We start from the raw sequence: 23,115 nt of genomic DNA, 5'->3' as shown, positions 1-23,115 counted from the left end.
AACACTTCCAAATTTTCCTTTGAAATCATGTAGTTGTCTTGTTATTGCTTTCTTGCGTTTTACAGGAGTCAAGACTTTAACCTTGTACTGATAAACAGGTGCTGTTATCTGTAAAACAGGGAGAATAACATATTATAATAATATCATTCTATATCTTACAGACTATTATTAATATGCGAGAAAGTAATCAAGGAACCTGAGGGCAAAAGCAAAGGCCAGAATTCCGTCTTCTGTGATGGCACCTGCCAGGGCTGGCTACACAGAACTTGTGCTGGGCTTCCAAAGCAGATATTTCAGGCCATTTCTACCTCTCAGGACCCATTCCTGTGCTAACTACCCCACCAACAAAGGAAGCCATGTCTCTACCCACTCTTACCCCAAACCCTAAAGATCGTAAATACAATATTGTTGTCTATGGCATTCAGGAATGCAAGAAAGGCTCCTCAAGACACATCCGCCTATCTGAAGACATAGGTGCGGTAGCTTCCCTGGTCCAGAAAGTGGATGACTCGATTCCGGCTCAATCTATTCGAGACTGTGTAAGACTGGGTAAATACAAAGAAGAAAGGCACAGACCAATACTAGTCAAGCTTTCCCGCACATGTGAAGTATCAGCAATTCTAGCTGGCCATAGGAACTTGAGAGCATCTCCTGGTTTCTCCATCAAACCAAACATGACCAAAGCAGAGAGATTAATTGAATCCACACTTATGAAAAAGAGATGGGAGCTAATTCAGTCTGGAATGGAAAGAAAAGACATTAAAATAAAAGGTACCACCATATGGGTCAAGGATATATATATGAAGTATGGATCTATCGTAAATTCGGTTTACAAACCCCATGCAATGTTGGATAATGATTAGGCCAGGCCCAACCCCGTTCACATGGAAGCATCTAATTCTGTCTCTCCTAGGGAGTCTATTCAGCTTGATAATTCAGAACATACTGACCCTAATCCAGGTACGCCACCTGAAGCTAGTCAGCAGGACTGACCATCAGCAAATTACCAATTCAACCTTATAAATGTGCGCAGTCTTGTGAACAAATTAGTCAATTTTCAATTGTTTATTTACTCATCCCTTCCTGACATTATTGGTGTTACCGAGACCTAGCTGAATGATTCAATTATGAATAACGAAATATTGCCGTATGATTATTCCATCTATCGTAAGGACAGGAGGACTAGAGGAGGCGGAGTTCTATTTGCAATTCATAACTCAATTCCAACTAATTAAGCTCATTGCCTCCCCCTCCAATCTAGAACTAATTGCCGTCGAATGAAATGTACTGTATGTACTGTTCATCTTCCCCCTAATGTGGATCTTGATATTTTTACCAACACTCTATCATTTCTCATTAAATTGGCCAGGGAGTGTAATATCTTAATCATTAATCGCCCAGACATAAACTGGTCTCTACTCTCAGGTTCCACTATCATGTCTAATCTTTTCTGTGATTTTGTTTTTGATTGTGACCTCACCCAGTTAGTCACTGTACCTACCCATAATAGGGGAAACTGTATTGATTTAGTCCTGTCATCAACTCCAGAAACCGTTGGCTTGATGAGTGTCTCCCCCACTATTATGTTCAGATCATTACCTAATCTCATTTCACTTCTCAGCCAATGCCAGGCCAACTATTCCTGTTGCTAAGTGCCGCTATATGTTCTTGACTATTCGAAACTAGACTATGAATGCTTGATAGTCTATTTGCTTAACTATGACTTCTCTTTGTGTATGAATTGTACGGATGTTGAGGCAGTTTGGTGTAATCTCCAATGGATCATTAACAATGCTATAAGTCAGTTCGCACCTCTGGTCAAGCTTAAGGCAAACAAGAATTATCTAAAGTGGTACAATTCTACCACAAGGCATCTTATTCACCGTGTCTGCTCGTCCAGGAAGAAGGCCAGGCTTAATGGGTCTGTGTCAAACATAACTAAACTGGAAACTAATGAAAAAGAACTGTGTGATCATATGGAAATCTCAAAGTCGATATATGAAGCACAACTTGTTGAAGAGTTTGCCCACAATAACAGCAACAAATCTACAAATACATAAATAGTGTTCTGCACAACAACAGCAATGCATCTCAATTCTCATACTGCCACATCTGATGCAGATAAAGCTTCTCTCTTTAATGAGTATTTCGAATCAGTCTACTCAAAGCCCACTTCTAATGCCTCCCATACCCACACTCTCTGTTCAGGAACCTCTGTTCTGAATAATATTGCCTTCTCAGATATACTGAAGTATACACAGCCCTCTCAAGTTTGGATCCCTTCAAAGCCTCAGAAACTGACTGTATAGGTCCTAGGATACTAAAAACATGTTCCCTTGCTCTTTACCCAGTGGTACATCATCTGTTTAAAATGAGCCTGGCTAGCTGCAAGCTCCCAAAGACACCGTATTATCCCAATATTTAAGTCTGGGGACAAAAGCCTTATTTCAAACTACAGACCAATCTCCCTTCTATGCTCAATCTCTAAAGTTCTTGAAAGGATTGTGTATGATAAGGTGTTTGGGTTCATTGGCCAATCAATATCGAAATCCCAACTTGGATTCCTGAGAGACCACTCATGTCTGCAACAATTATTGTCTTTTTTGTCATGCGTTGAAAAGTCCCTAGAAAGAAGATGCCAGCACGACACGATATATCTTGATTTCCAAAAAGGATTTGATAGAGTACCCCATAAGGAACTTCTCTTCAAACTCCATGATCTGGGGATTTCCGGCGCACTATGGAGATGGTTTAAAGAATACCTTACTTCTAGATGGCAAATAGTATCCATCAATGGTCACCACTCAACTCTCCTACCGGTATCTTCTGGAGTTCCGCAAGGAAGCATCCTTGGGCCTATGCTTTTTCTGGTTTATATCAATGGATCTTCCTCTTAGCATTAACTTCTCTAATATTCATATCTTTGCAGATGATACCAAATGCTCTCATCAGATGAAATCAACCTCAGATACAATTGAACTACAATCGGACCTTGATATGCTGAATGATTGGAGCAACAAATGGAACCTCTCTTTTAATTCTCAAAAATGTGTGTTGTTGAAATTCTCTAAGAACCCCTCACTCTTTATGAACTCCTCTTACTTCCTTTCGGGGAGGCCGATCTCACCAAAGGAGAGTCACAGAGACCTGAGGATAATACTGCAACAGGATCTGGGCTGGCACAAGCATTATGACAGCATTTCTGCTAAGGCATACAGACAACTAGGTTTACTCCACCGTACTTTCTCATCATCCAACTCAGTATATATACCAAGAAGAAGCTATACCTGTCACTGGTTCGCTCACAGCTGTTGTATTGCTCACAACTTTGGAGACCAATGCTAGTCAAAGATACTGAAGCTCTGGAGCGTATTCAGAAGAGAGCAACAAAGTTTATCCTAGGCAACTCTGATGGTGACTACAAGGAAAGACTAGTGAAGTTAAAGTTACTTCCTCTGATGTACTCCTTCGAGCTGGCAGACATAATGTTAACTCATTTAAAAACAAAACAAATCGCTTCTGCATTACAGATTTCGTCTCAATATCCTGTTCTAACACAAGGTCATCTGACAAGCTCACCCTCCGTCACACCAGATCAAGCCACAATCAACACCGTTATTTCTATTTTAACCGTCTGCCCAGACTGTGGAACTGCCTACCGGCCATTGATATGTCTCTATCTATCATCTCAATGCATAAAGACACTGATCAAGCGATTTCTATGGTCCCACTTTGTAACTCATTTCGACCCCTACAACATAATTATGTTCCTTTCATTTTCTCTGTCCCTGCAGTAAATGCTCCACAACGGTCATTAGTGTTCGTTTGTGAATCGCTTGTTCTCTATAATCTATCTCACACTGGGCAATCTGACTAGTTTCAGATTAGCCTTCAGCTGTACACTCACTATATTGTCCTGTTTTTTTTTTGTAATCACCTGTATGTATGCTGTGAAACCATAATTATTATTATATTATATTATTATTATACTGTGAGTATACACTAAATACCTTTTGAGGTTCGCCTAACTGTTATATAAAAACGAAAACTCGGCCTGGGATCGAGGCTATAGGGGGGAAACTGCCCCCCCTTCTCCCTCGCTGTCTACGACCCTGAGTACGTCTACACAATTTTAAGTATATAGAAATCCACGTTAAGTACAACGAAACACAAACATGCAGCTACAATAATTATATCTGTACGGCCATGCATACATAATTATTATGGCACATGCACGGTACTTAAAACAATTCAGTCACTATAGATCTAATTCGAACGTTTATACAGATGTCTTTTGTTTCACTTCTGCTTCTTCAGTTTCAGATTCAAACTTAAAATCTGTCATTGTATCCTGTCCATTGAACGAAACCGATTCAAATTTTGGAACACTCAGTATCGACAGCTCGTCTGCAACATCTTTCTCTGATATTCCAAGAAGACTCCGCAGGATGTAAGCATTAGCATTGAGAGTAACGCATTCTCCTCCATCAACTTTAAACATCAGCTTCGCAAACAGAGAACTAGAACAACAATCATACCGCTGAGCCACATTGCAAGTCAAACAGCGTCCATGAACTGGTGGACTACCAGGACCAGGTTCAACATAACTATAGCAGACAATACACACCTTCCTAGATACAAACTCCATCACACAAACAATTCTAGCATTCCTTATTGATCCACCTATGTTAACATTGGTTTCATCAACGTTCATCACTGCTCCAACATCATCAATTTTCTCTATGTTCGATCCTTCTTTACGCATGCTGAGATACTTGTTTCCACGGAACTCTTTGACAATGAAACCTGAAAGCAAATAGCTGTCTCCTACGGCCATTGTTCCAACATGAGATCCCCACACCGTCACTCTTCCAGCACCACTGGCGTCAGAAATACAAATATCTTGCTTGACTTTACCGTCATCAAGAATCTCTCGTTCATAGACTGTGTGCACTTTCGCACGAACACTCACCACATCATAAACACATTTTCCTTCAAAGGCCGAAACAGGTACTTCGGGAACGACACCATCATCAAAGTCAATGTTGCTGCTGTCCAGCTGTTTTGAGCAACGCGCGATTTCAGTGTTTGACTTCAGCACAATTTCCATCTGGTCTCCTCTTATTCCTCGCTTCACTTGACAGTCTCTGAGCTCTACCGTCTCTTTGGCTCTTTTGAACTTCTGCAACAACTCCAGCTGACTCTCTGAAAACGACAAAAGTCGACGTCTTGTTTTTCCATCTGTAGCGCTGCCATCAAAATACTTGCACTTTCTTCCTTTCTTGATGGGTGACAGAGAAGTTAAAACACAACGAACTGTTGCACTCGGGATCAATTCATCTCCAATCGCATCAAAATCTGTAACTTCACGTGGTCTCTTCTTAGCCATCACAAAAGATAGCAGAAGCAACTGGTCACAGAAGAAGTTGTTGAAGCGACCTGCATTTCATAAAGCAAAATGTTTCTGTTATTTTTGCTTACAAGTATCAAGCTGCAAAAACTATAGACTATTATAATTATCTATTTGCGCATTAAAACCAAAGCTAAACTTATAGATTGCATGGAGATGGCATTAATTGCACACTCACTATGAATAAAGATTGGCACCTGAGCAGTCTTTCACATTAGACTAGTGTTTTCACAAAATACAGTATATATAGTACATCATTGACCGCAATCAAAATTAACAAAGCCTCGGTGCGCATGCGCAATCAAGGTACTACCTCTCCCAGGTCGAGTTTTCGCTTTTATAATGGTATATAGGCAAACCACTACCATAGTAGTTATTTGTGCATGCGCCACATTTTCATTGTATTGTGGTCGCTACTCTCTACTCTGTACTTACTATAAAACGCTAGCTCTATTGGTAGCTGCAAGAATGAGAAGAGATCTGCAGTTATGGCTCTATACTAAACTGATGCAGCAGCCATTAATATTTTAGCATTCTTTCATCAATCATGGTGGATCATCCCCTCTTGAATTAGCCTGCAAAATTAATACAAACACGTTCATTGTGATATCTGTGTATTCAATAGCAATATTAAAGTAATATACACATGCACCAAGGCACCAGCACTCGCGGTGCACCTTTTCACTCGAAGCTAATCTCAGAGGAGAAGTTAATTATTAATGTCTTTTTGGCCTTGACATTCCTCCTCTGAGCTAATCTTCCCGGTACCCATGCATGCCCTAAACTCCAAATTAACGCCGAGGGTTTGCACTGCAGTGCTCTAGTTTCTATGGTTGCCCTGAGTGCTACTCCTATAGTTGGTAGTTGGTAGTTGGCAGTTGGCAGTTGGCCAGTTGGTAGTTGGTAGTTGGTAGTTGGCAGTTGGCAGTTGGCCAGTTGGCAGTTGGCCAGTTGGTAGTTGGTAGTTGGCCAGTTGGTAGTTGGTGCAGTTGGCAGTTGGCCAATTGGCCAGTTGGTAGTTGGCAGTTGGCCAGTTGGCAGTTAGTAGTTGGTAGTTGGTAGTTGGCACTTGGCCAGTTGGCAGTTGGCAGTTGGCCAGTTGGCCAGTTGGCCAGTTGGTATAGTTGGTAGTTGGCAGTTGGCCAATTGGTATATAGTTGGTAGTTGGCAGTTGGCAGTTGGTATAGTTGGTAGTTGGCAGTGGCAGTTGGGCCGGCCCGTTGGCAGTTGGCAGTTGGCCAGTTGGCCAGTTGGTATAGTTGGTAGTTGGCAGTTGGCCAGTTGGCAGTTGGTAGTTGGCAGTTGGCCAGTTGGTAGTTGGCCAGTTGGCAGTTGGCAACTGCGAACTACTAACTGCCAACTACCAACTGCCAACTGCTAACTACGCGTTTGAACTATCAATTAGCAACTGCATGCGAACTACCAACTACACGTTTGAACTATCAAGTAGCAACTGCGAACTACCAACTACGCATTTGAACTATCAAGTAGCAACTGCGAACTACCAACTACGCATTTGAACTATCAAGTATGAACTATCAACTAGGAGGGCCACTGTAAGTTTCTCTAGCGTCAAGCATAAGAGAGGCACAAGAGAGGCACACTGGACGGACTTGTCCAGGACCTTGCATGGTCTATACATGCACTCGCCTTCCTATCAGTATGCACAATCAGTCTGGACTATATATATAATTATGTCTCAGATGGTGTACAACCTGAATGCAATCAGGTATGCATGCATGGTCTATCATCAGGCGTAAGGGAGGCACACTGGACGGACCCTAATCCATAATGTCCAGGACCTTAGTGTATGTTTATACATTATTGCCTGATGACTTTTGGATCTCACTAAAACCTGTTGTTTCCCAGTGAGTGCATGCATGGGCAGCAATCCAGTGCTCTGTATATGGCATGCATGGTGCATCACTACATCCATATATTGCAATATTGCAGTGCGCATGTTGCACTGTGTGTAAATGAAATCTACTTTTGGACTTATGTCCCACTTGTTGAAATGAGTGCTGACTATACTGACTACTCACTAAACCACGAAGCGGAGTCTAAACTTTCTGGTTTAGTGTACGGTAGCCCTGAGGTATACACCTACTCCATTTTGCGTTTGTGGTTCATTTTGCAGTTCGCTTTTGCAGTTCGCTTCTGCAGTTTGCTTTTGCAGCAGTTGCATGTCTAACCATAATAATCACGTGACATCACATGTGCTTTAGTAAGAAACAGGCAAGAGAATAATTATGCCTAGCTATAGCTGTACTCTCAGCCTAATATCTCTGCTGTGTCTGTCTGTCTGTGTTTAACGTTTATCACGGCACATTTATCTACACAACAACTCAACGGTAGGGTAATATAATAGGTTGTATGCAGATATTGAATACCCTATTTCAACGGATGAAATATTTTCACTCGTGGAGACCCTACAAAATAATCGTTCAAACACAGACAGCATAATTATTCTCTTGCCTGTTTCTTATTATAGAAGCGTTGCAACAAACATACGTATCTATTGTTGTTTATTATGCATGGTAACCTGTTTCTACAGGCTTGCTTAATTCTAGGTCAGTGCTATACTATGTACAGTACCTCTTCACTTAATGCTGCATGTAAAATGATGTTGAATTGGAAGCACATGTGATGTCACGTGATTATTGTGATTGAGCAACTGCAAAAGCGAACTGCAGATGCAAAAGCAAATTGCAGAAGGGAACTGCAAAAGGGAACTGCAAAAAGTGAAAAGCGAACTGCAAAAGCAAACTGCAAAAGCGAACTGCAGAAGCGTAGTTGAACTGCGAAATGAACCGCAAACGCGAAATAGTCAGGGCCACCATATTAGTGGCTTCTGAGTATAGTGTTTGCGAGTATTAATTTCTGCTATTTCTGCAAATGGGAGTAAAATTGCAAACATTTGTACTTGCGGAAATGCAATGAAAACCATTTGCGAGTAATTAGAAACGCTATGAATCACATTAATTTCACAACTTGAGCAGCTAGGATTTAGCAAATTTAATACCAGCAAAATGAGTAAACAGTGAAAACGCAAACAAATTACATGTGAACATAAAATTATGTCGCCACGCCACAAAACATTATTTACAATTGCATGCATGCATGTTTCACGGATGTTGTGCGACAAAACTAACGCTAATTTGTTAAGAGGGAAAAGATGCTGAAAAGTTTGTGAAATAATTAGTAATTAAGTTTGAAGGGCCTAATCCTAGAATTTGCTATTATATACAATGAAGTTCTCACCTTTAATTCTGGTGTTGAGTCTTATGCAATGAGCATCAACTTCACTTGACCTATAGTTTAGCTCAAATGAGTTTGCTGATTCTTTTTATAGGCATGCTGCATTCATGTAAATCTCAGGCCACCCCCTGGGACTCTCCCCAATCTATCTCTGGCCATCCCCTGGGATTCTCCCCAATCTATCTCAGGCCATTCCCTGGGACTCTCCCCAAACATGCACAGGTGTTGTTCATTATACTGCATGTTTGGGGAGAATCCCAGGGAATTATAGTGTAGACAAGTGTCAACAACAAAAAAAAAACTCCCAGGGATAGGCCCCCATAGAGAATGGGAATGTCCCAGGTAAAGTACCTATTACAGTGTGACTAAATTGCAACAACAACACTTTTCTATAAAAAGGATCCCTGTCCATGCACTTATCATAACAGTTAGACACCTCAAGTTTCCTTCAAGTGAGAACCATATGCAACTTTAACCAACTTTAGCCATAGCACTGATATACTTATTTGTTGGACACAAGGTAATGTTACAGCTGTATTGAATGTTGAAGTGAGTACCTTAAGGTGAAATATTTTCACAGGTAGACTGTTTAGCTCATTTTGCTGTTATTAAATTCTGCTAATTCTTGCTCAAGTTGCAAAAATAATGCTGAAATGCAATTTCCAATTATCTGCGAGTATATAGTGCGATTTTACTCTCATTCGCAGAAATTTTTAGTATTTATAGTATACTTTGTTGCATATGACTGTTTGAGCAAACATCAAAGAAACAACAGTGCAAATATATACGGCATATTACATGGTGCGTAGCTAACAAGTGACCATGCACAGTGCGATTAATATATGCCATAATAATTTTGCACAGCCAGAAAGCTTGCTTGAAAGTTACAACTAACCTGCATTTATGTGGTATCAAAATAAGGAATGCAAAATGTATGAATCTCATTATACTGCAAAGCTATTATTATATAGCACTGCATATATACATATAAGGTCCATTTACTAAATGACATTATTGGTTACTGTGCTTCTCCCACGTAACAAATCAGTTACCGTATATATCTTCTAAGTTATCGGACACTTCCAGACGCATAATTATCCCCAGACACTCTCCTGGGAAATGTTCGTTGTTCTAATACAACAGACACTCCGGTGCTTTAACTGCATTTGTTCTAAATATCTGGACAATACCTTGAAAAGTTGAGTTATATACATTCCAAACAACGTAGCCAGCCAGTAAGAGTGCTGCAAGGTAGATATAGCTTTGAGGATTAGCTAGTGCAACTATTCAGTCGCACACTAAACTTAACTATATAGCTTACAAGCTATAACAAGTTCTAATTATTTCGGACACTTCACATGCTCTCTGCATGTGTTCCACAAAATAATTATTTGTTGCTGTCCGATAAATACGGTATTGCATAACCATTTGTGCAATACGACAGATATTGCATGCTCATGCAATAAACTAATACTTATATATGCATAAATACACCAGACATGCAATGCAATTATTATAATACATGCACCAGCTAAATAGTCATAAGTATCAGCCAAGAGTGTATATATAGACTATGCACTCAAGGTCCTGAACATTATGGATTAGGGTCCGTTCAGTGTACCTCCCTTATGCCTGATTCTATAGACTATATATAACACTGCGTGGCGTGGCATGTCGTGGCATTGCATATATAATTATTTGCAGGATGTAAACATTAATTATAATAATACATTGTATAACCTTACATGTTTATAGTATACAATACACTGTTGCAAGTACAAAAACGGTGCATTAACTGGTTTGGCAGCAGCTTTTGCAGCTATATTTTCTCACTCTTGCAGCTAGCCCTGTATATAGGTCTATCGTATTGTGTAAAGTAAACTATTACATAGCACAACAACTCCCAACATTCTATAGCACCTATATATATAGCTAGCAATCTATAGCTATATAATAATTATAATGCCGCATGGCTTGCAACAAAGCTGAAACTGGAAGTATGTGATAACGATAACTGAAACTCAAGTTCTGCATGTTGCTACAGACCAGAATAGTTCTTAGAAGGACTTCCTGGCAACGCAATCACCAAAATAGCATATGCATAACTCTAAATACGGATAGACCACATGCATGCATAATTATAAGTACCACATGTATTTAGAAGAATGATTTGTGGCTGCATGCATGCCAAACCATGTACTCTGAAGTCGAATTTAGTTGACATTGTCAAAATTGCACTATAGGAATTTAGATATTAGCTTTTCATCTTTTCTATTCAGTGACGTATTTACCAAAAGTGCTATAGTACCGTTTTTTCTAATCACTGTACGTGCTCTGTACGTGGACGTCACCAAGGGGGTGTTATAATTATACTATAGCTTAATTCCATTATTATTATGAACAATCAAATTAATTTGCATCAAGCCGTATGTATACGTGTAGCTATAGCTAGCAATTCAGGATCAGGCAAGAGTGTCAACCACTCTAAGGTCCTGGACATAATTATAGGGTCCGTCCAGTGTACCTCCCTTATGCCTGGTTCTGAATGGCTTAAATGTGCACGTGCATGGGACCAGGGGCCTCAGCTAGGTTTCAATCAGATCACTAAATCCATGCATCCTTCATTTTCCTAAAGATATAATGCCAAGTAAAGTTGACACGTGAAAACTAACCACTATATCTACGACACGGTCGTATATATAGTAATCTATTGTGGCTGTCCCAATAACTGCTACACTTTTACACATGCATGTACAGCATAATTATACAGAAAACTTAAGAATACTGTCTATATAGATACGATATGACGATGGCAACAATTGAGGAAGCTAAAGTCTTTTTGTTCAATTTGGAAACAACTGGCTTATACCAAAAAACGAAAAAGCAAGATTTTTGTCAAATAGGTGTTCTATCACACCCAGATGCAATCCGCTTTTGCCGCTATGTAGTACCAAGCATTGATTTTGAACCCATGGCTACTGCAGTGAGTGGATTTTCTAGCAGCAATCAAAATGGCGAAAACGTTCTCCTTCTTAAGCAACAGGAAGTCACGAACACTGTTACTAAGTTTCAGGCGATTACTGACTTTCTTGATTTCCTAAAGACCAATTCTGAGCCTGGGTCTACAATTTGTCTTGTTGGTTACTACAGCGACAAACATGACGTTCCCTTTCTCAAAGATGCTTTTGATGACTGTAAAATTCCTATGGTCATAGAGGGACGCACTCTCACCACCTCAGATGCATTTCAACCCCTATGGAAAGTTGCTGAAGATATACATGACCCTCTTGGACAAAAACTGTCTTCTTGTGAGAATAGGAAGAGACAAACAGTTCACCGCAAGATGTTTGGAAAAACATCATGCAATGATGCAGAAACCCACGATGCAATGAGGGATGTTGAACAGCTGAGAGATATCATTACTCATTCTGATTTCCCTTTCAATCGGCTAATTATTAAACACATTGGATCAACAGATGACTTGGTAGCCAAAACTACAAAGCCTATAGCCCAGGAGCTTTCTACACATCTGCCCCCCAAACCCAATGAGGCAGAGAAAACAGCTATTCAGAAGCAGGAGGTTTACAACCCTTCTAAAAAGAGAAAAAGTTCTAGTCAGGAGATAGAAAATGATGCTCTTAGGACATCAAAAAAGATGAGACACGGAAAAGCTGACAAGCCTTTGGCATATAGTCAATTAATTGAATGAACTGATACTTATAAAAGCTACACAATGCCTAGAAATAGTATATACTTTCGTATATAAGACCTAATTGCTTATAATTATTTATATTCGTAGCTGATATGTAGTGTAAGAACTCTTTAGTGCGAGTGTGTTTTCAATGTCAAAGCTAATGAGCAAGCTTCTTTGCTGTGCATATATAGGTGTGGATGGAAACACAGCAAAATAATGTGGGTTTAGCACGTTGTTTAAACATAGCATTTTATGGCTGGTCAAAGATCCTACCATGATAGTAGGTAATCGGCACAGTGAAGCTTTGTCCAGGAAATAGCTATTCGGTAGGGAGCTCAAATAGGGCGTGCAACCGTTTACTATAGTTACTGACTCACGCCTTCAGCACTTGAACTCTGCAATCTGATTGGGTTGCAAAATTTCTGCAGCAGGAACAAAACCTGACATTGCAGTGGTGCCCAACCGTACGCAGTTGGTTAGACTCCACCCAATAAGCCAAGCCATGCATGCATGCACTCTGGGATCGAGATTTAGATGACATTGTTAAGATGCACTAGAAATAATTAGCTTTTCATTTTCTTTTCTATTTAGTGACGTATCTACCAACAGCAGTGTACTGCTATAGTACCGTTTTTTCCAATCACGGTACGTACTCTGTATGTGGGCGTCACCAAGGGCATACATGTGTTATATACTAGCTATAGCTTAATTCCATTATTATTATGAACAATCAAATTAATGCCGTTATGTATAATTATACATGTAACTAGCTAGCAATTCAGGATCAGGCAAGAGTGTCAACCACTCAAGGTCCTGGACAATATGGATTAGGGTCCGTCCAGTGTACCTCCCTTATGCTTGACTCCTGGGGAAATGGTATGGCCTCAGGTTTTCACATAATTATATAGTCACGTAGAAAACGCCAAGTCATGCAATTTATTTTACCAAATAATTATAGTACCTGCCAAATTTTCTATTTGGTATACTGTCAGGGTTTCATCTATAGGATTAAAAGTTGGGGAGGGAGGTTAATTGCGCACGCCGTACATTTTTTAGCACTCCCACATTTGTTGACCACACCCCTTATTACATACTAGTGCATCACAGTAGATCTAGTTATATACTGTCTGTGATGATGTCATTATTCTATGGGGAAGCTTCATTCCTGTCCCCCCCACTAGATGAAACCCTGACTGTTACATTTTGAGATCTGAGAATGGTCCTAGAATTAAGTTATGTGGTAAATTATGGCTTCCTTATTGCGGTAAACTGGTATATGCTATGCACTTATACTTGTAAATTGTGCTATACAGACAATTCATTCGTCACTGCATTAGCCAAGCCACTCTGATCGAATCTACAGATATCAAAATGCAATATTAGCTTTTTTCACGCTTTTTCTTGAGGAGAATCCAGTGACCAACAGTGCATGCATGCATGTATGTATGCTATAATTATAGTAACCATTCATTTTTTATAATCACCGTACATGCTCTGTATGTGGGCGTCACCAAGGGCATGCATGTGTTAGTTTAATAATACTAAACACTAAATCGGTTTAAATAGCGATACCCGCCTAATTTTCTAGTTATAATTATACGATATATACTGTTAAAGTCTGAGATCTGAGAATGGTCCTGGAACTTGTTAAATGGTCAATTATGGCTTCATAACACACCTTGAGTGTATCTCTAGGTCTGAGGATCGTTCAATGTGCCTCCTTATATATGCCTCACTCAAAATAGGTTGTAATTTATATACCATATTTAAATTCACTTTCCTGTTCTTTAATGCATGGACAATCTTTGCAATTGCATGATTGTTGGACTCCATGCAGGGAAGGTTTCACATCTCATTACATATATACACATGCATACACACAGGATACTTCTACTACAATGGGAATAATTGATAAAATTTATATATTTTTATTCAATCTGGAAACAACTGGATTTTTCAGCTGCTCTCCAACAAAGAAACAAGACATTTGTCAAATAGGTGTTCTATCATACACAGGTGCAAGCAGCTTTAACCGGTACATCATACCAAGCACTGAATTTCACTTCAAAGCCAGTGAAACAAGTGGTTTTACTACAGACTGTCGGGGTGGTAAGACAATTCTCTTGCTTAATCAACAGGAAGTTGAGGACACTGTTAGTGAGTCTCAGGCTATTTCTGACCTTGTTGCTTTCCTAAACACCAACTCTGAGCCTGGATCTACAATTCTTCTCATTGGTTACAATAGCAAGGGACATGATGCTCCCTTTCTCATAAAGGCTTTTATTGACTGTGGGATTTCAATGACCATAGAGGAACGCACTCTCATCTTCTCAGATGCTCTACCACTGATAAGGAAAATTGCTAAAGATACAAAAGATCCTCTTGGACAAAAACTAGCCACTTGTAAGAATTTGCAAAGGCAAACAGTACACCGCAAACTGTTTGGAATTACACCGTACAATGATAAAGATACTCATGATGCAATGAGGGATGTCAAACAGTTGAAGGAGATTATTGCTCATCCTGATTTCCCTTTCAATCGGCTTACTGAGCACATTGTACCAATAGATGATCTGGTAGCAAAAATTGCAAAACCTATAGCCCAGAAGCTTTCTAAACAAGAAATGCCCTGCATCAAGCCCACTGAGTCAAAGGAAACCGCTATTCAGAGGTACAAGGTTCACAACAACCCCACACGAAAGAGGAAACGCTCTAATCAAGATGATTATGCTCCTACATCAAAGAGGATGAAGTACAACAAAGTTGGCACAGTCAATTAATAAGAACAAACTAAAACTATAATTATGTGCTGAAATAATAGTTTTTGTATGAACACTTACCTATAATAAATATATTAATGTGTTTATACGTATATATAGCTGATAGTATAATTATACTAACTCAAATGTTATTGTGCGGATTGTCTGGTGTGTTCTCAATGTCAAAGCTAAGGCTACTCCAAGTGACACTCTGGTTTCTGGTCCTGAAGTTTTTCTAATTGCATGCGGGCGGGCGGCTTTTCTCATTATGTCATTATCAATTTCACCTTATGAATCTCATTATTTTGCAAATGGATATCATTATCACACTATTTTATACCACATGGACCATTCTGCGCATGCGTAGTAGAAATAATGAGATAGAAATCCACTAATGAGATAGAACTCATGCAAGAATAAAATCTGATGCGGGCGGTGAACCAGAAACCAGAGTATCACTTGGAGTGGCCTAATGAGCAATTGTCTACAATATTCACACTCATCTCTTTGTCGTGCATGATCATCAGTAGGTGTGGTCCAGGTTTTAGTGCACTCAACTCCACAGGACTAACACGTACCTGCCATTGGAAACTAGATTTAAGTTTAGCATGACACTTCATAGCATGACTGTATACAGTGGCGTAGGAAGCACGGGTGCTCAGGGTGCTGGAGCACCCCCCTTATCTCAAGCTACCTTACCTACTTGCTCCATGAAGTTCAGAACAGCTAGCTAGCTAGCTAGTAGTCGAGCTATAGTAGATCTAACAGCGTGTTTGTTTTTTATCTACGTATACCACCTACTTACTTCGATTCATGGTGAATTTTAATTAGCTGCATGCATGAAATAGATCTAGTAGTCTGTTGAGTTTCCTGTTTGGCATTGGGCCATGCAGGAGACCACATCTAAGAGGTTGCTCCCCTTACATAATACTGAGCCCTTACACAAGCTAAGAATATACAAGCCCTATATAGCTACAAGGACTTTGCATTGAAGACTCAGCTGAACCTGTGAATCTTGTAAGTAGTCTGTCTGTGTATAAAGTGATAATAGTACAAATTTAGCCACTTCGATATAGACTAGTAGATTATTGGTTAGTATAGATCCTATAGTGTAATTGTAGGTCCTAATTGTCTACGTACTCTCTGCTAGGTTTAATCATAGATGATACAGTACTGACGTGGATGTGAAACGGCCTAGTATCCGGAGGGGTCCACGGGAATTGTCTGAAGCTATCATTGTAACGAGCAGATTATGTTAGAAACCCTGTAACTGTCATGTTTATATAGCAACCAGAGCGTAGTAAACAGTGTTCTGTGTCTGAAAACTGGTGAAAATGACTGGCACACATTGATACTTGCAGTGGGCTTGTAGGTAAGACTAGTTCTCTAAGCTCATGGGAGAATATCATATTTTAGCATAAATTTTCCTGTAAAAATACTTTGTGTGAGATTTTTGGCTTGGACAGTAAATATTCAGGTTACCATTCAGTAGTAATACTTGAAGTACACTGTAAACTACGAGGAGAATCTATGTTTGACAACTGTTATGAAAGTTTAAGTGCTATAGAAAGGGCTAAAGCATGAGTTAGTTGCACTTTTTGCGTGAGATTATTTCTAAACCTGTTGAACCTACTTTTTGCATATTTAGCTGATGAAAACCTTCGTGTATTGATGCAGCAGGAGAATCTATTAACTAAGCATACAGTAAAGTTATTGGAAAAATACAGCCTCAAGAAAAATATGTAAAATCCATGTACATGTTAAACAAAAATTAATGCTACGTTCTTATTACAACTACAATTATATGATTTCTATCAATAAGTTCACACGTACATGTACATGTCATTCCCAAATTGCAGTGTTGTCTTTCGCTGAGCTAAGATATCAATTGGCAAATGTTAGCTAATTATACTATCAAGTGAAATTTATCCCAGGACCTACTCGAGTGCTATATACTTCTCTAGGCAACACCATCGGTGAAGACAGCAATTAACGTCCAACCTCTTTTCAAGTGCCGTGTATCTACACTTGTATAGGAATTTTGAACTGGCAAGTTGGAATGTGTCTCTCTCACAGCCACTTCGTAAACAATCAAGAAACAGTTTATCGTGTACTATAAATTAATACTCTCAGACTATTATAAAATTCTATTATCATATCATGCATGTACACGTACAGATCATCAACAATTTTCACCCGTTTGCTTATCTCATGCTAGTGTTATGAGTCAGCCACACTTCTTTTGATCTACATGCATGCTACCAACATTGAGTGACTTGCTTTTGGATATAATTACATGGGTACAGGGGTAGATCTACTATAAAATAATAATTATAGACTTTTAATATCATCTTGCACTGGACTGTACTTCCTCTACTCATTCTACATCCTCACAGTCACTACTACTGTCTTCGCTTAATACACTTGCAGCATCAATATCCTCTCTGTTAATGCATAGATTCTCTTTTATCTGTCTCTGGCCAGTTCTGCCAACTCACTTACACAGCTTGGTATAACCTCGATAATTCCCTCGGCGTTTATTTGGAACAAATTGCCTAATTTACGGAAACTAGTAAATTACCTCGGATATGCTCGTTACTATGATAGCTTCAAGCAGAATACCGGAATCCGGAAACGTTTCACATCCACGTCAGTACTGTATCATCTATGGTTTAATATTGTATCTCTGAATATTTAACATCTTGCTAGTCTTATCGGTCTCGCAGGTATAAGCATAGATAGAGTAGGGATTGTATACAAGGCTGTTGTCCGTTGTCCGGAGTTTAGAGGTGTCCGCTATTCTGGGTTTCAAGTACACTATATTAAATAGTAAAACCAGTTGATACAAGACATACTGTCCGCTATAACAGAGGGTTCCGCTATTTAGAGAGTCTGTTATAAGAGGTTCCACTGTACCTACGGTAGTACCATCAGGTGGCATGTGATTCAGTAATCACAGACTTGTAGACCTGATTGCAAAACATCACGTGAATCACTTTTGTTTCCAATCCCTCTCTACTCTATCTATGGCAGAGCCAGAGGAAGCAAATATGAAGTGGTCAGGCCGGACCCATAAAGGGGGGTTCGGGGATTCTCCCCCCGGAAAAAAGTTTTTAAATGGTGCTCGCTGGCGCATTCTGGTTCATTCTGGTTTATTTTGAGTAATATTTGAAAATTGACATTTTAATTGAGACATCACAAATGTATATTATGTGAGGACACTGAAGGGAACTCGATTGCAGTTTATAGAGAGACATTTTCTTCTAGCTTGCAGCTAGATCTGACAATAGATAATTAAGCAGTACATGTACTGCTATTATAGTATCTATTACCAGCACCTTTGTCAGTAACGATTATTACCAAACCGAATGATTTTTCATTTTTAATGTTAATGATCCTTACCAAATAAATGAGCGAACGTGGGAAAAGTGGTTCAGTTTTAGTCTGACCAACCGGAGCAGTTCCGCCGGCTCTGTATAATGGTATAATCAATCTGGCTACACACAACATTCACTCAAACCATGAGTGCTGATGCCTCGGTGGAGGTGTCAAAGCTACATAGCATAAAGCTACTATAGCTATTAGTATACACTATTTATGATGACACATTAATTAATTTGCTGTATGCAAGAGCAGAATCTAGAATCACAGCGAAACTCAAGGAGTAGGAAATAAAATCGACATGATTGTGTTAAAAACGATCGATGCCAAAAGTTCAAGTCTAAAAATTAATGGCTGCATCAGCAGAGCCTTGGAGCTCTCTTCTCACTCCTGCAGCTACCAATAGCTAGCGTTCTAGTGCAGAGCTAACTACTAAGTAGAGTAGCAACACTCGGTGAACAAGTTTTGCTACACACTCTTCTGATGCAATGACATTCCAAGTGAAAGAAACTAGTCTAAGAGGCTAAGGCCATGCAAAAAGTCAATTTGTACTTTCTCAGGCTATTATTCTTACAATAGCAAGCAATCGAGGCAAACGATAAATATTAATGATAATGACTATCTGGACCCCAACTTCCTCAAAAAGCAGAAGTGCATAATTTAAACTTATACCATCCTTTTATAGTGCCTCTACTTTGAGGTCTATGATATTGGAAAGCTGACCATTTTCCAAGCGCGAGAGCCTGAGAAACTACAAATTGATCCAGGTCTGACTGCAAACCGTTAGATAATGGTGGTCTCTTGAAAAAGTCCAGTATTGCCATCAAAATCCAAACGATTAATACCATAATCTCCATTTTTGTCCTAAAGTTGCATTCTTACGTCATGGCTCCACTGGAGATTATAAAGAAAAAGGCAATAATCGTTCGGATTTTGATGGCAATACTGCACTATTTCAAGAGGACACCATTGTCTAATGGCTTGCAGTCACCAGAGCTGTACATAGTTTACTAGTTATATATAGATTACGGTCATGCATTGTAGCTAGCTGCTTAGAGCCTTCTGTTGATACGAGAGAGAGAGTTTAAAGAATCGTGGCTATGTTCGAACTAAATCTGTTCCAATAGTTGAGTATTTGGCCCTGTCACTCCGCCGAAGAAGCTTTTTGTTGGCCGTGAGTTTGGACTTGAATAGAGCTTTACCTTGTCTATACCTAGGTACTATCAGCTTAGTGCTCTGAGCCGCTGTCCTCGAGAACAGGCGTTCGAAAATAGCACGTGTTCGATAATGGGTTGTTTACTCTAATAGGGAATTTGTCAAATGAATCTGTAATTTAAACAGTCTATTTTATAGTTAACATGGAAACACAAGAAGAGTTTGTTGAAAGTGTAAAGGAAGTTTACAGAGAGAGGCAATTAAATACGGAGGAGCAATGGCCACCAGTTTCTGGAGACAAGCTGATAAACTTGCAGTTAGTGGAGGCTGAAAAGAAAGAAGGATTTAGAGCGGGCATGCCACAACATGGTGCACCTGATGATAAGAAGGTCACACGTACTAAAATTCTTCACGGCGGCCTCTTCAAAGTTGAAAAAGGAAAGAAAGCAGTCAAGAAAGTTATCGTTGAAGGCAATGCTGGGATTGGTAAAACCACACTGTGTGCCATGCTTGCTGAAGGATGGGCAGAGGGCAATATCCTGACACAATTTGACTGTGTTTTGTTGCTTCCTCTCAGGGATCAGTTAGTCAGCTCAGCTTCTTCTTTTCCTGACCTCCTGGCCCTTCATCACCCCGATGAGACCATCTGTGAGTCTGTTGCTCGACAGCTAAAGAGGACAAGAGGAAAGGGAGTGCTCATCATAGCTGATGAATGGGACGAGCTCAGTGAAGCAAATCGTTCAAAAAAGTCTTTTCTATACAATCTTTTGTTTGGACGTCTTCTTCCTTTTGCTTCTATTATCCTCACCTCACGCCCTTCTGCTTCAGCTCCTCTTCACGACCTTCCTTCTGTGGACCGTTTGGTTGAGGTAGTTGGTTTTAATGAAGAGAATGTCAAGCAGTACATATAGAATCAGAGTTTGAGCAATTCCCAAAGAAAGCTTCTTCTCTTATCAAGCAGCTTGAGAACAACCCAGTCATTCAGAGTGTGTGTTCTGTGCCCCTAAATTGCGCCATTGTTTGTAACTTGTGGCACAGTTCAGACCAAGAGCTTCCTCGTATGCTAACTGAGCTGTACACTCAAATTGTTCTTAACATTATCCTTCGTAATGTCAAAACGAAATTCCCTGATTGTCCAATTGGTCTCAACAGGTTTGACAAGATTCCGAATAATCTACAAGACACGTTCTGGTTGATCTGTGAGTTTGCCTACGAATGCTTATTATTAGGTCAGCTGGTTTTCTCAGAAGACGAATTGTCCTCTCGCTTAACCGAAGTTGGTGACAAGTTGCAATGCTTTGGTCTGTTGCAATCTGCACGATCACTCCTATCTGTTGGTCATGGCCTGTCTTTTCATTTTGCTCACCTGACCATCCAGGAGTTCTTGGCTGCCCTCCATCTTGCTACTCTACCCAATGAAGAGAAACTGAAGGTTGTTGAGGCTCATGCTAAAAGTGGTCGGTCGGTTTGACATGGTGTGGAGATTTATGTTTGGTCTTGCTAGTAAACACAATGATAGTTATAGTGGTAAGGTGATCAGTTTAGTTGATGGTTTGATGCAGTGGCGTAGCCAGAGGGGGGCAGAGGGTGCTCCAGCACCCCCCTCTGGCATCAGACTCTGTTCCACAAGTTCCTTTTACTAACTAGCTAGTTGATACTGAAGCTCGAAGAGCTCTAATTGCACGATCACCTCAAAACTCCACCTCCAACTAGCTAGCTCCACCTCCAAATATTCTGTGCATCCAGTGCACATGCGCAAAGCCAGATCAAGGTCCCCCACAGAGTTGCAGACTGTTCAGCAGCTATCACCGTATCATCATCATGTCACTCTCTCTTGGAGTATTTTTCAGTTGAGCCCAGTTCACAGAGCAGCACTGCAACTGCAAGTGGTTTGCCACCCTGTTCTGCTAATTCACAAGTAGAACCTGGTTAGCAACTGATTTAATTGTCACAACTCAAAACAATGCCGTACAGGACATCTTCAGATGAAGATGTGGCTTAACCACCAGTACCCTAAGGCCTCAAAGCAGCAGTACCCTCATTTCTTTAGCCAGATTGCGTTAGGATCAATCTCAGAGCATGTAGCAACAAAAATTTTATGGGGGAGTACCCCCAGACCCCCCGTTGGGGCACGTTTTGCACCGCCAATGCGCTCTGCGCACTGGTAATTCCGACAATTCATTCATCCAGCACCCCCCTCTCTCAAATCCTGGCTACGCCCCTGTGATGCATACATTTCTGGTGGCTAATAAGGAGTTTAATAATTATGCTATATTTTTATGTCATGTTGCTTTCAAAGCCTTAGACCCTGGCTTCTCAATAAAAGTTTGTGTAATGTATGAACAAAATCTATTAAACTGTTGTTTGAGCACTCCCTTTGACTGTGTCACTCGGTTCTATGTTCTTTGTCATGCTGCAAAATGTTATAATATGGTTATCGACGTATCCTATTGTGCAATCGATGATAAGCTGTTGAAGGAAGACACTCAGTGATGTCACAGTATGGCTGAAGTTACCTAAAGCCCACTCACCTACCCAATAACCTGAAACGGTCCCTTTTTATAGTATAACACCGTTAGAGTTACTTGTGGTAAGCAAAAATCGTTTTTCATGAGTCTGGTGCATTCCACATGTACAGCCGACCGCAACTAGTTGTCACATAAAACAAGTGATGTGTACACGGAAAGGAATGCAACAAATCAGTTGTTACACAGCTTCTCTCGTGCGGGCTCAGTAGTGCCTTTGCCTTCAGGCCGCAGCCAATATATCCCATGTGGCACTCGTGCATGTGTCACAATTATTATGTGGTCAGAGGCCTTTAGGCGCGAGATGACAGACTACATGCAAGGGCCAATAATCTGATTTGTGAAGAATATCGTAATAAATAGAAACCATGAAACCATACCACAGGTATTCCTCAGTGCACCACAGACCTATACGGTAAGGCTCGTATAGAGCAATCTTTTGCTGTTAGGGTGGAGGGTCTTCTCAGGTTTCCAAAGTCACTTTTACCCACATATCCGAGGGGGCTGGCAAGTGGTATACAAGAGTTCGAAATCATGAGATTGCAAAATGATTTCAAGATTTCACCGGTTTCATATTGAGTTTTGATTTCAATAATAGAAATGGTGGCCATATGGACTGTCGAATCCAGACCTTTTTCTCAAGCTGCCTGGATTCGAGGCCGTTACACCCACACACAGTGGCAAGAATACTCTAGTACATAGATCAATGCTTGTATGCTTCTAAAGTTTTCCATGTGTTGCATGTACTTGGACTCTTCATCACTTATAGCGAGTATACTCTTCACACGTAATGCGATGTAGACCTATTAGGTGTTATTCAAGCAAATGGCTCCTTCTATAGATAGTACGTTCTTGTCTGGAATATCCTCGCTCGGTTTCACTTCAATTTAGGTTGCTAAGCAACCAAAATACATAAGCTTACCAAGAATGAAT

General features: G+C 40.1%; 2 protein-coding genes and 1 pseudogene across 3 annotated transcripts; 2 read left to right on the top strand and 1 right to left on the bottom strand.

The window, feature by feature from the left end:
- Positions 1–4,127: 4,127 nt before the first annotated feature.
- LOC135345996 (uncharacterized) lies at positions 4,128–8,941 on the bottom strand. Its single transcript, XM_064543464.1, has 2 exons — positions 8,672–8,941; positions 4,128–5,439 (listed from the first exon to the last, which is right to left on the bottom strand). Exon 2 carries the CDS (start codon positions 5,387–5,389, stop codon positions 4,280–4,282), a length of 1,110 nt encoding a protein of 369 aa, XP_064399534.1. The 5' UTR covers positions 5,390–5,439; positions 8,672–8,941; the 3' UTR covers positions 4,128–4,279.
- Positions 8,942–9,037: 96 nt separating this feature from the next.
- LOC135346203 (uncharacterized) lies at positions 9,038–12,879 on the top strand. 2 transcript variants are annotated; one of them, XM_064543760.1, is made up of 2 exons: positions 9,038–9,188; positions 11,465–12,878. In XM_064543760.1, exon 2 carries the CDS (start codon positions 11,472–11,474, stop codon positions 12,375–12,377), a length of 906 nt encoding a protein of 301 aa, XP_064399830.1. In that variant the 5' UTR covers positions 9,038–9,188; positions 11,465–11,471; the 3' UTR covers positions 12,378–12,878. The 2 variants fall into 2 exon arrangements, with proteins under 2 accessions (XP_064399830.1, XP_064399828.1); XM_064543758.1 differs by lacking the exon at positions 9,038–9,188 and adding an exon at positions 9,258–9,866 and having other exon boundaries at positions 11,465–12,879.
- A 3,130-nt stretch (positions 12,880–16,009) lies between these two features.
- Positions 16,010–21,128, top strand: LOC135346452 (NACHT, LRR and PYD domains-containing protein 10-like; annotated as a pseudogene).
- Positions 21,129–23,115: the final 1,987 nt, after the last annotated feature.

Source organism: Halichondria panicea, chromosome 13 (assembly GCF_963675165.1).
Source record: "Halichondria panicea chromosome 13, odHalPani1.1, whole genome shotgun sequence".
Taxonomy (NCBI): domain Eukaryota; kingdom Metazoa; phylum Porifera; class Demospongiae; order Suberitida; family Halichondriidae; genus Halichondria; species Halichondria panicea.
The sequence above is the reverse complement of the archived record's forward strand: the minus strand, read 5'-3'. Positions and strand labels throughout refer to the sequence as shown.

What these genes read in the sequence shown, in the direction of transcription:
- LOC135345996 (XM_064543464.1), bottom strand. Translation starts at nt 5,389, where the DNA reads ATGGCTAAGAAGAGACCACGTGAAGTTACAGATTTTGATGCGATTGGA.
- LOC135346203 (XM_064543758.1), top strand. Translation starts at nt 11,472, where the DNA reads ATGACGATGGCAACAATTGAGGAAGCTAAAGTCTTTTTGTTCAATTTG.